Source organism: Pocillopora damicornis, chromosome 12 (genome assembly GCF_964200805.1).
Source record: "Pocillopora damicornis chromosome 12, jaPocDami1.2, whole genome shotgun sequence".
Taxonomy (NCBI): domain Eukaryota; kingdom Metazoa; phylum Cnidaria; class Anthozoa; order Scleractinia; family Pocilloporidae; genus Pocillopora; species Pocillopora damicornis.
The window spans coordinates 557,549-570,917 of NC_142681.1; the positions used below are offsets into that span (position 1 = coordinate 557,549).

Here is a 13,369-nt window from a genome sequence, read left to right on the forward strand (position 1 = left end):
TCAGCCTCTTCCCAAAACGAGTGAGCAAATTCATGTTTACCGGTACTACTTACATTTCGCGTTATTCCCAGCCCCTGTTTTTGCGTCGCTGAACAGGCATCTGAAGAAAAATTAGTACTTATGTGACTCTAATACAAAAGTTCAGCTTGTGAGGCGAACAAGTGAAAAAAGGTGAAGAGTATAAAAAAGGGCAGCGCCTTTGAGCAAGACTGCAATCTAAAAAACTGATATTAAAAATATGCCAACGGATGTGATAATTGTTTGGAACACCTGTTCTTGGGTGCTTAGCCGTGTTTCTGTTCAAAGCAACACTTTTAGTCTTTAAATTTGAGTGTTCAAGTGGTAACCAAAATTTCACACTAACGCTCTACTCAATGTAGGCCGAAGATTAATCATGTTGTCATCGTAAACTGATGTAGTCTCTTGGGGCGCTAGGTGTATCACGACATTACAAGTGGCAAATTGTGACGAAAATCATCTTAGAATTGAGGGAAACCACAAACTATTTACTTGGTTCTCAAAACAAAACTATAATATCAACCAAAAAGCAACGAGGACTGACAAGGATACAGAAGACCAGCACAAACTCTAAATGACCCATTGGCACAATTTCTCAAGATTTGCAAATCATGATGTAACGGTTTTAGTGTCGTTTGTTAATTAGTGAAATATACATACTATCTAAAATTAGATTTAAGACTTATAAGTCCCATTAAAACTTCAGAATCATCAGCGACAGGTTTAGTAAGAAAATGCAATACTTACATTTGAAAAGTAAACGCAAACACGGATAAATAAGATATCTGCGCCATACTTCACTTTATTTTAAACTAACTCGACTGTGAACAGAAACCGGTAAAAAGCATACTCGGATACTTGCAATGTTTATAGATAACCATTTGTTTAAATTCAAAGCGAACGGGTTCCTTTGTCACCCTATGTAACGCATTACCGTGCGAGAGACTCGTATCTTACCGCTAAAATTTGTTTGTTATGAGTCTATAGCTAATTTGATGTTTAACGTTCGAAACAGAACAGCTCCATCCAATATTCAAGATCTATTTCAAGATGTATCTAAAGTTCATTATTACAATACACGTTCTTCTGCCTCTAATAACTTCTATACCAAATCTTCTAGGCTGTCCGTTCAAGCGAATTCCTTCTCTCGAATAGGAGTAAAAGTGTGGGATGCAATACCTCAAGAATTAAGAAATCTTTCTAAAAAATGCGTTTAAAAGAAAACTCAAACAAATTTTATTCAACATATTAGGTTCACAAGACTCATACAGATTTATCTGAGATTATACAAAATGTAAAATCCTGGTAATACTTCTCCTGATCTGTCCTGATCTGTCCTGACTATTGTTATAAACAGTAGCTGTACCGTTAATATTTTAAATTAGGTCAATGTTACGGTTTTTCTTGCTGTTATTCAATACTGTCTCTTTCCCTTCTACTTTATTAGTTAATTTCTGTTTTTAATATATTTTTGTAATTCGACTATTAAGGCATGGCCCGCTTAGATTAGCCTTTGCTAATTGCGAACATGCCCTTTTCTGTAAAAATTTAATTGGAAATAAATAAAGTGTGTGTGTGTGTGTGTGAGAGAGACAATGCCGTAACAAAGAACAACTCTCTGGAATCTGGAATCGGATACACTTTACGCTCTGCAATTTAATCTTCTGCAGGCCTTCAACACGTTTTTTATTATTTCAGTTACTTAAAACCAGTCATAAGTCACGTTCTCACCCACTAGCCAGTCCGTAACCGCTATTCCGACCAAAGGTCAAACCGGTTTTGGAAAATTCCAAAACTTGTCAAAGTGATCTTGAGAAAGACGAGAAACCCATCCTTAAAAAACTTGTTTTCTAGTGAGTCTTCCTGGTTACACAACCATTCCCATGGTATATCCGGTTTACCCCATAAAATTAAGCAAATGTACTATTTTCAGTTTCTTGTGGAACAACTTCACGTCCCAACTTTTGTCTTTATGCAATGGTTTCCAAGTTTTTTTTCCCTACTAAGGTAAAAAAGGTAAAAAAACTTGGAATATACAACTAGTAGTTGGCTGTTACAACACATATCATGTAATAATTTGTTGAAAAAAAAATCAGGAAGGTTTATCTTTCAAAAGTTGTTTAATTTTAATTGGATAAATGCCCCCTCTCCCACACAAAAAGCTTCTATAGATGACATAAACCAATACAGGCAAGGCAGTGATTTGTTTTAAAATTGGTAATTTTAATTGCAATCAAAAAAATCAAGACAACAAATTTCCATACAATTAAAGAGCTGAAGTCCTGGAAGAGGCTGAAGTGGTTGAATACTACAATACCAAGAGAAAAACTATAAAACATCAGCATACAACACAAAATGCATTCTCTCCTTGTTAGAATTTAGTTACAATTTGACTGAAAAGAAAACCTTGACAGAAGTGCTAATGGTGACCAGGACCATGGTCCATCTCAATTTTAATAGGATTGCCTCGTCTAAGGACAAAAAAGTGACCACATTCACATCGAGTTACTTCATTTAAGTGCAGTTTGTTCCACACAATTGAAGTTGCCTCTGGTTCACCTTTAGATAAGAGTAAAAAAAAAAATTAACTTTCAAATTAAAAAAGTAATGTATTGATGACCTTCACAATCTCACAACTTTGCATGAATCACTGGTCTGTGTTCATTATGTGTGGATGTTTCAAGTAAACCAAGTGTGCTACACAAAGTCCAAGCTCAATTTTAAATTTCCAAATCTCATTGGTTTGACAACTATGAAATATTCCTGAAGGGAATTTTACTGCTCTTTCCATTCATCTTTTACAACAAGCTTACCCATAAGCCAAAACTAGCTCCACTTGACCCAGTTTTGTGGGAAGGCTTACATTCATACTGAATATGGGCTTTTTCCAGAATCTAAAACTTTGTTTCCCTGCACACCTGGCATTCCACTATTTCAGATATGTTTTTAAACAATGAATAGTACATTTATCCTCATAGGTCAATAGCTATATCCTGATATGTAATCATAATTGTGACATTTTAGATTCTGGCTCATTTTTGATAAATTTTTCTCGGAGAATTGTCTTGTGAATAAGGCTGACAAGCATTAAAAAATATCAACAATGACCTGGAGTTTTATCCTAAGGTATGTCACCTACAAGAATGAATTTGATGACAGCCTTAACTCCATAAAACTCTCATTAAAAAGTTAGGCACTCACAGATGCATCCAATAATTCGCTCATCAAACATGGACAACACTTCAAGGGGTTTGTCTTTTGTTCCAGGTGGTCCTTCATAAGGCTTCATGTTAAATGGATCCTGTTGGTTTAAACGATGACCACACATACATTATTACTGTAAAATAATTCCACAAGTACTATTGTGAGTGCATGCGTCTAGAGTTCTCCAGTTTGTTATCATGGTGAGGAAAAAATTTAGTACTTGCACCTAAAAGTCAAAAGAAAACCTATGTTTTGCAAAAAAGTGGCTAGCCATTACTCTGTCTTAGGATCATGCGAGATAAAAATCCAAATAAAATCAGAAATATCCTGTTTCCTTTCATGTGCCAAGTTGTTGTGTGATCTTCTTAATGATCAGGAAGGCTGAGCAGCAGCTTTTCTCATTCCACCCACAACAGTTTGGTCATGGGTATATATAAGTGCACAAAATGCCCCCACTCTTTAATTTAGCCATCCACAATTTGCTCCTAAGGACTGTTTTCTACCTTAAGATAGCCAAATAGTGGCTTGTCGTAAGTCATGGATACCATTTATACATCTTCAATATTGCGAGTTGTGTTGTTAAGCTTGTGATCCTGTGACATACAACTATAAATTTTAATTAAACTTACATCAATGCCAGCAGCCAAAGCATCATATTCTTTCTTCTCTAAACCAGTGGCTTGTTCTGCATCAGTTGGTATTCCGCCATTACTCAGCCTTGTGCCTGGTAAATAATGCATACAACAGATAACTAAATTTGCCTACCATCAAATATCAATAAAAGATGACTTTTGATGAATATGGTTATTTGAAGAATTAGCTATTGCAGAATAAACTCATTTACCAGAAGGAGCTGTTGGTACCTTCCAACATGGATGGTTTGGTGAAAATAAATAGCTCACTAGGTCAACCAATGATAAATAAGCAATATGTAAAGTGGGTTTGATGCCACACTCCTCAAAGTAATTTGAAATCTAGAAGCTCTGGAATTCCATTTATGGCAATGGCCATTACATAAAAGATAATTGCAAAATTGTAACTACTTAAGTTGTATTCTCCAATGATGATTTTTCTTTCCAGCTGGGTATCCCTGTGAGGCAAGGGGGGGTGGGGGTGGGGGGTGGGGAGAGGAGGAGGTTAATGGGTTCATGTTTTTTTCAGTTGATCATTGTATCAGTACTCTGAAATGAAACACTTAGTAAAATTACTAACCTTGTGTAGTTAAAATAATGCAATAAGCAGGAAAAAGTGTGCGATGAAATCCATGTATTTAACCGATAAATAGTGATAATTAGTAGCAATGATACATGACACTTTCCACGTCTCATCAAACTTTTCCAACCTATCTTTCTCACGTATTTCATGAGGACCACAAAGCTTGAACATTTAAATTTGACACACGAAAGGTCAATTAACATTGAAGTTAACAGATATATTTATCGTGATTCTCTGGCGAATATGAGACCCGGCAAATAGGCAAGATGGAAGGTGAATCCTTGATAAATATTGTCTTCTATTTCATACCAGGCATACTATGAAGAGATTTCTACCACACTCACTTGTTACAGAGAGTCCCCTAGAGAGAAGTACAGGGCATGTTCTAGTTATAATTGCCTTCAAAGCCGGCTGCATCGTAGACAACTTCCCTTTCGCCAATATACGGAGTGAAGCCGCCATGTTTCTCTAACTTGCATTCCCGGATGAAGCTTGAGAAGTCGATATCCCGTATATCTCAGCCTCAATCGTGACATATGCAATACATTGTGTCTCATACATGACCTACTACATGAAACACACAGCCATCACAATAATTGAGGATGTTGAGGAGAAACGAGCACAATCTCCGAATTAATCTTCTCTTGTTTCTGTTGACCTTTCATAGTTATGTAGAAACTCTTGCTGACTCAGGTTTGCAAAGAGATAGCAAGACCGTCGTTGGAAAACCAAAACTTGGTAAGAAAAAACTGTTATTTCCGGGGCTTTCAAGAATGCATTCTAGTATTTTGGCTTAGGAAAAAAACTCGTTACTGATTTTTGAGAGGGAGCCTTTATGCCCAGAATGAAATTATAATATTATCAATGGCAGGGAAGAAACACGGGGCCAATTGGGTACAAAGGGGTCCGAGGATGCTTGATAAATCTCGTGCTATTGGAGGGGAGGGGTGTCCCCTTGCCCATAAAATCCTATGAGTGACTAACATGTAACCTCTCCCCACAATATGAATACGTTATGCACCAAGCAGGTGATGAGAATAGACTAAGTTATCAGCCAGAAGCCCGACCTTGACATAACATGCCTTTCGATTGGTTCTTATTTGTGGACAGATGTTCAGCTGACATCACCTTTAACAACTTTTTGCTTTTTTCTCACACAAATAAAATAAATTCAATGTTGCTGTGGGTCTGTACAGTAATGGATCACAGAAACTGTCAAAATGCAGTAAGAACATCAGTTGGCTGCACCTTGTGTGCCTCTTTTATGCTCTTACTACATTTTGATGTGATCTGTGATCTATTATTACTGAACAGACACACAGCAACGTGAAATTCATCTGTTAATCAGAATTGTGGCTCATGATGATGAGTAATGGGTTTGACTTCTTGGTAAAGTTATGTGTTATTCTTGGGCAATAATGTTTCAAAGTGCCTCTCTCCACCTATGAGTATCAAAGTTTACCAACAGACTGTACAAGTGAAACTGACTGAAAAAAAATGGGAGGTGGTTACCTGAAATGGACTAGTCTGCAGTCAGTCCCCCAGTCGCTTAGTGGTATGGGAAGTGGGAAACCCTCCAAGAAACAGTTGGCATCTAGTCTTGGGAGACTCAATCTTTACCTATGTCACATGGCTCATTTTTGAATAAATTATTAAATTTCAGATTTGACAGTAGGGATCAGTGTTGGAGTTTTTGTGTTGTTTGTTGGAATGGCAGTTTACATTTACAAACCAAGAAAGAGATCTCCAAGAGGACATTATATATCTTTTGAGCAGGCAATGCCTGTTTGAACCATGTATAAAGATGCTGGTTGAACCTGACTTGAGCTTAAATGTCTGCATTACCTTCCCCTGTGCTACTGACAGTGACTTAAAAGATGTAAGCTGACATGAATGTTGATGTTTTACAGAAGCATTCATAGATTTTAAGTTCAAATGTGTGATAACGTGTATTGAAAGATATTCTCTGCAAATGGTTAGATGATTTTCCACCATGATCTCTGGCACAATGAGAGCTCATTTGGTTGTCCAACACTTTCAGGTTTAGACTTTGGATCTACTTTGCTCTACTGATAATTGTATGTTGATAATGTATCACTTCAATCTCAAGAAGAATATTTTACCACCCAAAGGTAGTTTTGCACAGTACTGAAAAAATAAAAACCTTCCAACACCTGTAGAAAGAAACAAGTCAAGGGAGGAGTTTTGTGAATATCATATAGGGCTGTGAGTTAGGTGAACCCTATAGCTGACTCCTGGGGTCGATGGATACATAAATTATCAGAGTAGATTTAAATGAGAAAATAAAGATATCAAGTAGGTGATATTGACTTGATTTGACAGCATATTTCTGGTGCTGGCTAGTATGTTAACAATGGGGTGTGATAGTCTTTGTTGGGTATTTTGAAAAAAAGAAAAAAAACTGTTGTAGATGGGTGTTAAAGACAAATCTACAATTTCAATTGAAGCGTAAGAAATGCAATGTATTGGTTTGGAGAATGAACTCCAAAGGACAGTCCCTCTTTTGTTGTTATTCAGCTGTTTCACTTGCAGAATTGTTTTTAATCTATCAACAGTAAATGTAGTTTGTAAAGAATACTCTCCTTGTAAAATTCACGAGAAAAAAAACAACAAGAATTAAAGGTTCTTTTATTTACAGCCTGATACAAAAATAAACTAAATGGAAATATTTCCAATATTGGTAACCCACTATTCAAGTTTGATATATGTTGTGCTTATATAATCTCTTATTATAAAAAGCTTCAGCTGCTGCATAAGTAAATAAATTGTGCTCAATTGCAAATACGGCAAAAACGAAACATAGAAAAACACAACAAAACTTTTGTTTTATTCTCCTAAATTATTTAATTATATTTATCTCATCTTATAAATTTCTTTGCAAACATCTAAGAATTGAGTTGTAACAAATAAAAAACTGAGCAAATAAAAAACGATATAATTACAAATAAGATCCCTTCCCATACATCTCTGATACTAAAAAAAAATTGTGCCAGGTCAGGTTTGACTGGTGATAGTTGAAGAGGGCAGGTACAAACTTCTAGGGGTGCCAACTGTAATTTACTCTTTCTCTTACTTAAGAATGTGAGACTTGGTTGGCTTCAGTATCAAAACATGACCAAAAACACATAAATGCAAAAATTTAGAGACAATTTTTCCCATCTTTGCATCAACTTAACTAATTTTAATATGTGTATTATGCTGGATAATGTGAGGAAATTAAATGCAAGGCAAAATGTAATTTTTGAAATTTGTAGTATGAGAAGTAAACTGAATTTCATCTGACTTTGCACATACATAGACAGCAGTCAAGTTGCTTATTTCCTCCAACATTGTGAACAAAGTAGCATATTTACTCCTCTTGTAATCTTAGTGGGTCAGCTTTTAACCTATACCTCTACCCACTATGAGATTCTAAAGGCCAGTTTGGTTAATATCAAATTTATATATTTAGCTCGTGTAACTAACAATGTTAACCCTTAAGAAGACTCTATAATTTTTAACATTTGTCTTTCAAGTGTAATTTAGAAAAAAAAAGCAAAAAGAAGAGGAAAGAAAACTTTGGACTAACAAACAACCATAAAAGCACTTCCCTGTAAATGCCCTTTCTAATCAATTCAATTTGTTATGGTAATCACTGCCCAAGTTACTTATGACATGACAATGTTTCAATGAAATAAAACATGCAATTACTAAATTGAAACTTGAATATGACCAGACCTACAATCAGGTACAATTCTGATAACTCACTGATCATGAAATACTACAATTATCAATAATATTTCTCCACTAAGTTAACAAATTGAAGCCTAATTAAGAGTTGCAATGGCAATTTACAAAGTAACCAGTCTTATAAGGTTAAGCCATTTTGTAATATTTAGATGAAAACCTTGTAATTTTTGTTGCCCTCTATATCAAAGCTCCAAACCGTTTGGCTATCTTGCTCACAATAATTTGGAATAGGTTGTTGCCATTATAGGTGTATCTATAATACACCAAGTTACCTTCTCATTATGGTAAGTGCAATCTATACCAGTAATTGAGTAAATTTCTTATCAGCTATTTGATTGAAAGCTTTTTATGTCATGCTATATACTTTCTGTAGTTTCCCTTAACCTACATATACTGGTAATAAAAAGTTTATCTCTTCACAGCCAAGACTTCATACTCTAAAGCTGCTAAACTAAAAAATGTTTTTTTGCTTAATTGATATCAACCTGCTGGTAACTTATTTTAATTTAAAAATTTCTAAAATAGAAAGAGGGTTACTTAAAGTTTTTCCATATATCAAGAACTCACTCAAGAAACCTAAGTGCACCATAACTTCAGATTCTATCCTTGGTTACTTAAAAAGTTTTACCACCTTTTAGTTGGAAACATATCTTCAGGGCTAGTTTGGTTAAAAAAAGGGCAACTGTTGTAAGGTATTATATTCCTGAATTTTTTAATTCCCTTAGTTATCCTTTGTTTTTCTAGGTGCAAGTAAAACTTCCAATCTGACCAAGTAATGTATAAAACTATTAGGTTGTTTACAGCAAATTGACAATAACGTAAAAAAATTAAAATAATGATAATGATTAAATGGAAACTGATCACTTTCCAATACATTTCACATTGATTCTCGAAACAAATCTCAACAGTCAAGATTTTGTGTAGTATTTTGTATGAGGGACTGGACAACATTACTATTGCAAACCCTTATTTTGCCAACTCCTTGTACTGCTTTCCATCTGTCTGGTAGAAATCTTCCAGCTGCCACTGTAACGTTTCAAATGTGGGTCGTTCTACAGATTCCTTTCTCCAGCAGGCCATCATGATATCATAGAGCTTGTCTGGGCAAAGATTTGGTTTGGGCATTCTGTAACCACGGTCTACTTCTTCAACAACCTACAACAACAAAGACATATTGAGAACTTTGTGCTTTAACATAGCTAAGCTAAATGGTTAACAGTTTAAAGGGGAAGTAAATTTTTGTACAGGCAGTGTACTGGGCTCTGAATTAAAAGGACTAGTAACTTGCCTGGGGTTGCAAGTGATGTACTGGCATTCTGAAAAGGGGAGAAACAATACTCCACAATGCTACATTCAATCTAAATTGGAACCTGCTCTAACAAAGCCAATAAAACTTCTTTACTACACTATATGTAACTATGTTTAAGGTGCTACCTGTCTGTTATTCATCCCTGCATAAGGTACTCTTCCATAAGTTACCAGCTCTGTCAGTAGAATACCAAATGACCACACATCTGACTTGATGGAAAACTGGTTCTTAAGGCATGCCTCTGGTGCAGTCCATTTGATGGGGAATTTTGCTCCTTCATGGGCTTCATAGATATCTTCATCAATGGCTCGTGACAGACCAAAATCTGCCACCTTAACAGTATTATTGTTACCAACCAGAATATTCCTGGCGGCCAAATCTCTATGGACATAATTATGCTTCTCTAGATAGGCCATGCCAGCGGCAATTTGGGAAGCCATGTCAATCAGCTCTTCCATCTTCTTCTTTCGTCCCTCTTCACTGCGCAGATAATCAAGTAGACTTCCTTTGGGCATCAGCTCAGTCACAATGTAAATTGGTTCCTCTTTAGAGCACACTGCATAAAGCTGAACCAGTTTGTCATGGATCAGTCTCTTCATGAGTTCAGCTTCTTCAAGGAATGCCTTGGGATTCATTGTGCCAGGCTTCAATGTCTTGATTGCCACAGGGGTGGTGTCATTCCATAGCCCTTGCCACACCTCACCAAAGTTGCCAGATCCAAGACGTGTGGTAAGTCTGAGTGTGTCGCGCGATATTTCCCACATGTCTACAGTGTCATGTGACAAACCAACAGTCTGTGGTTTTTCGACCTAAAAATATATGTAAATAAATAAATATCAAATAAACAAATTAATAAAACATAAAATTGTAACTAATAATCAGAAATGATAAGTAACAATAAGTAAAGTGCCAGTAATATTTCATGATTGGTACAAGAAGCCTTGAAAATAATATACTTATATAACCTGTAAACTAATGTCAGAACCAACTGGGTTAATTATTTCTCCTGGCTGATCATTATTAATTTGCATATACAAATAAAACAGATAATTTTGTACATTTAAACCAAAGGATCTTTTTCCCAAAAGGCCACTCGAAAGGTATCACTTTTCAAGACATGTTATCTCTTTCATAAACATATTCTACGCATACATACTAGAGACAAAACAAAAACATGAATATTCCATCTATTGTGAGAATCAAGACCCAGGACTCTAGGGAATGTATTTAACATTTAACCCCTAAATCAACTTGTAAGTAATTTCATCTTATACCACCAATGCTGAATCATATATTGTGGTCATAAGAATAAAGGCAGTGATTCTCAGCTTAAAAGATTCTTGATTGGTAAACATGTCCTCCTTCTCAAGACCATAGGAGATGTACAGGAAACAGTATGGGGAATGTTCATTCTGATGTTGGAGTTTAAAGAGGTAACTTCTTAGCAGGATTGTCTGCTACTGGTGATGTATCATTTTGCAGGGAAATAAGATGGCAAAACTATTTAACAAAGAGAGTTTCATAGCACTCACTACTACAAACTTGTTGTTGTTGTTTTTTTGAAAGTAAAATCAACAATGTTGCTTATCAAACCTAATTGCAAAATGTTGACTTGAGTTGATATCTTACCTTGACACATGGCTTTTTAAGGACATCACATAGTCCATCGGCATTTTGGGTATAATGCTGAACCAGATCTGACAGGGTGCTGAATGGATTATTGTGGGCAATAAAGAAACTACCAGATTCTGTTTTGCGGATCTTGTAATGCTTGACCATGTCGCCATCTTTGACGGACAAAGCATAACCACCTTTATCACTTTCTCGGATCAAAAATGCTCCATGCTCATTGACAGGTGTCTTTAATAACTTGTCTGCCTCTGGTCGCTTTATTTCACCAAAATACCAACTGTGTAAAGAAAGGAAAATGCAATTGATTGAAGATAAAACAATTATACTCTTATAAGGTATAAATTTGCATTCATGTTACCATAAACCCAGGTCTGATAAACTTGCTATTCTCCCTTCAAACTGTAACATATTTCTTTTACAGTATAAAACTAGCTGAGAGGATTGTGTGGTCATTAGCCATTTAAGAATTATATTGTGATATCACTCCCTAGCTGGAAAGGATGTCTATTACCCCAACTTGTTTAAAAGATAATGTATCAATATTGTAAGGAGAACTAAATGCTTATCAATTTGGAGTAATAGGGGTTAATAATAATTTTTGAAAAATTAAAATGTCTTCTTAAAGACAGGATACTTGACTAATAATTACATCTTATATTTGAGAACTTTTTGAGTCAGTGAGAATTGTTCCATCCCTCAGGAGAGTTCATATCCCTCTCCTTGTGCAAGATACACTATATATAATTGTTGTGAGTAAAGAAAATGTTCAGACTAGGAATTAGATAACATGTAATCAATTATGTGATAATCACTACAACACTGTCTGGAAAAAAGTTTGACATGGGGGCATGAGAAATAGATCTGTCTTTTTGTTATGCAGTCTGAAAAATGATATTTACTCTTTTATGATTCTTATGTAAATCTCTCACGACCTCAGATGATTTGCATCACAAGGAAGCGAGGGTGCCTGAGGCAATGTGTTAATTATGTATTAAAAATCATTGCTATTTTCATCTTCCTTGGGATTTCTTTTCCACATTGAATATGAGAAACTCAGTCCACATCTGATAAAAGCATGCTTTGCTATCGATCTACATATATAATACACTGACTATTTGCTTAACTAAGTGCTGAAAATATTAGGCAATCTCACATAACATGGCACGTTTCAATCACGCATAGTTAAATTTAAATTTTGGATTGACAATTATGTGGTGCATCAGTACTATACAATCCAACTTGAATTTGGTAAATAGAATTAGTTGTAAACGAAAGGCTGTGTCGATGTAAAAATTGGTCAGCCAACCAACTTTGCGGCAGTTTCCGGGTGCTCGTTCAGGCAATAACTTCATTTCACTAGTTCACGAAACACTCTGACATTACATTTTAACATTGAATCATATTTTGGGTTGAAATTTGCAAGGGCAGATCTAACCCTTAAAGCAGTGCTAAAGCAAACAATTCAATGCCGCGACAAAATGAAACTGCTGATTCAAGCTGCTACACGAATTCTTTCAAGCATTAATTAGAGGAATTTATGTGACCTCTTGGCCAATCTGGCCCACACGATTCACATAACATTCCAGAGCAAATCTAAATTTCATTTTTGCATTGATTGCTTCTCGCACAATTTATAAATGATGCTTGATCATACATTCTGGTACAATTGCCATTACACTTCACTTACTCTTCGGCTTCCAAAGTTTCATGAGCAGCTACATAGTTGCTTGGAATGAAACCCGATTTGCCAGAATCACGAGATTTAGCCCTCCACCAATCGTTCTTCAAATCGTCGGGGTCTACCTCAAGAATCTCGCCCTTTGCAAAGCTCAAGTCGTCCTCTGTTCGAGCATCGTAATCATAAAGAGCAATATAGAGGGGTTTCACAGCAGTTGGACTGGGTTCAGGAGGCGGTGAGCTCGGTGGCGGCTCCGGCACATATCGATCACTATGTTGTTGTACAGATCCGCAATTCACATCGATTTCCTTTAAACTTGCCGCAGATTTGTCCACATTTTGCCCGTTGTTTATATCCCTTTTTTGGTCCTCAGAGGACTTCTTGCCCATGCAGCACCCCATGGGTGAGAAGGAGCCAAGATCTACACCAAAATGCTGTGTATTTGACTCTGAGTACGGATCGTTTTCGCGAAGGATCAAACTTCAGAAAGGTGTTGTACACAGTTCCGGGATTGCGCACTCCCATTCATATCTCTGCCCAGTCCTTTGGACTTTAATTTGCAC

At 36.0% G+C, this 13,369-nt stretch overlaps 2 protein-coding genes and 1 long non-coding RNA gene across 3 annotated transcripts; 1 reads left to right on the top strand and 2 right to left on the bottom strand.

Annotated features, from left to right (window-relative positions):
• Positions 1–2,220: 2,220 nt before the first annotated feature.
• LOC149035989 (cytochrome c oxidase subunit 5B, mitochondrial-like) lies at positions 2,221–4,920 on the bottom strand. The gene is made up of 4 exons (XM_089190277.1): positions 4,782–4,920; positions 3,852–3,946; positions 3,220–3,319; positions 2,221–2,577 (listed from the first exon to the last, which is right to left on the bottom strand). The coding sequence occupies exons 1-4, from the start codon at positions 4,897–4,899 to the stop codon at positions 2,438–2,440; spliced, it is 453 nt and encodes a 150-aa protein (XP_089046403.1). The 5' UTR covers positions 4,900–4,920; the 3' UTR covers positions 2,221–2,437.
• A 70-nt stretch (positions 4,921–4,990) lies between these two features.
• Positions 4,991–7,999, top strand: LOC149035990 (uncharacterized). The gene is made up of 2 exons (XR_016181891.1): positions 4,991–5,175; positions 6,101–7,999. It is a non-coding gene; the product is annotated as an uncharacterized LOC149035990 (long non-coding RNA).
• On the bottom strand, positions 7,070–13,305 carry LOC149035991 (tyrosine-protein kinase Src42A-like). Its single transcript, XM_089190267.1, has 4 exons — positions 12,816–13,305; positions 11,126–11,405; positions 9,622–10,305; positions 7,070–9,342 (listed from the first exon to the last, which is right to left on the bottom strand). The coding sequence occupies exons 1-4, from the start codon at positions 13,205–13,207 to the stop codon at positions 9,154–9,156; spliced, it is 1,545 nt and encodes a 514-aa protein (XP_089046393.1). The 5' UTR covers positions 13,208–13,305; the 3' UTR covers positions 7,070–9,153.
• Between the last annotated feature and the right edge of the window lie 64 nt (positions 13,306–13,369).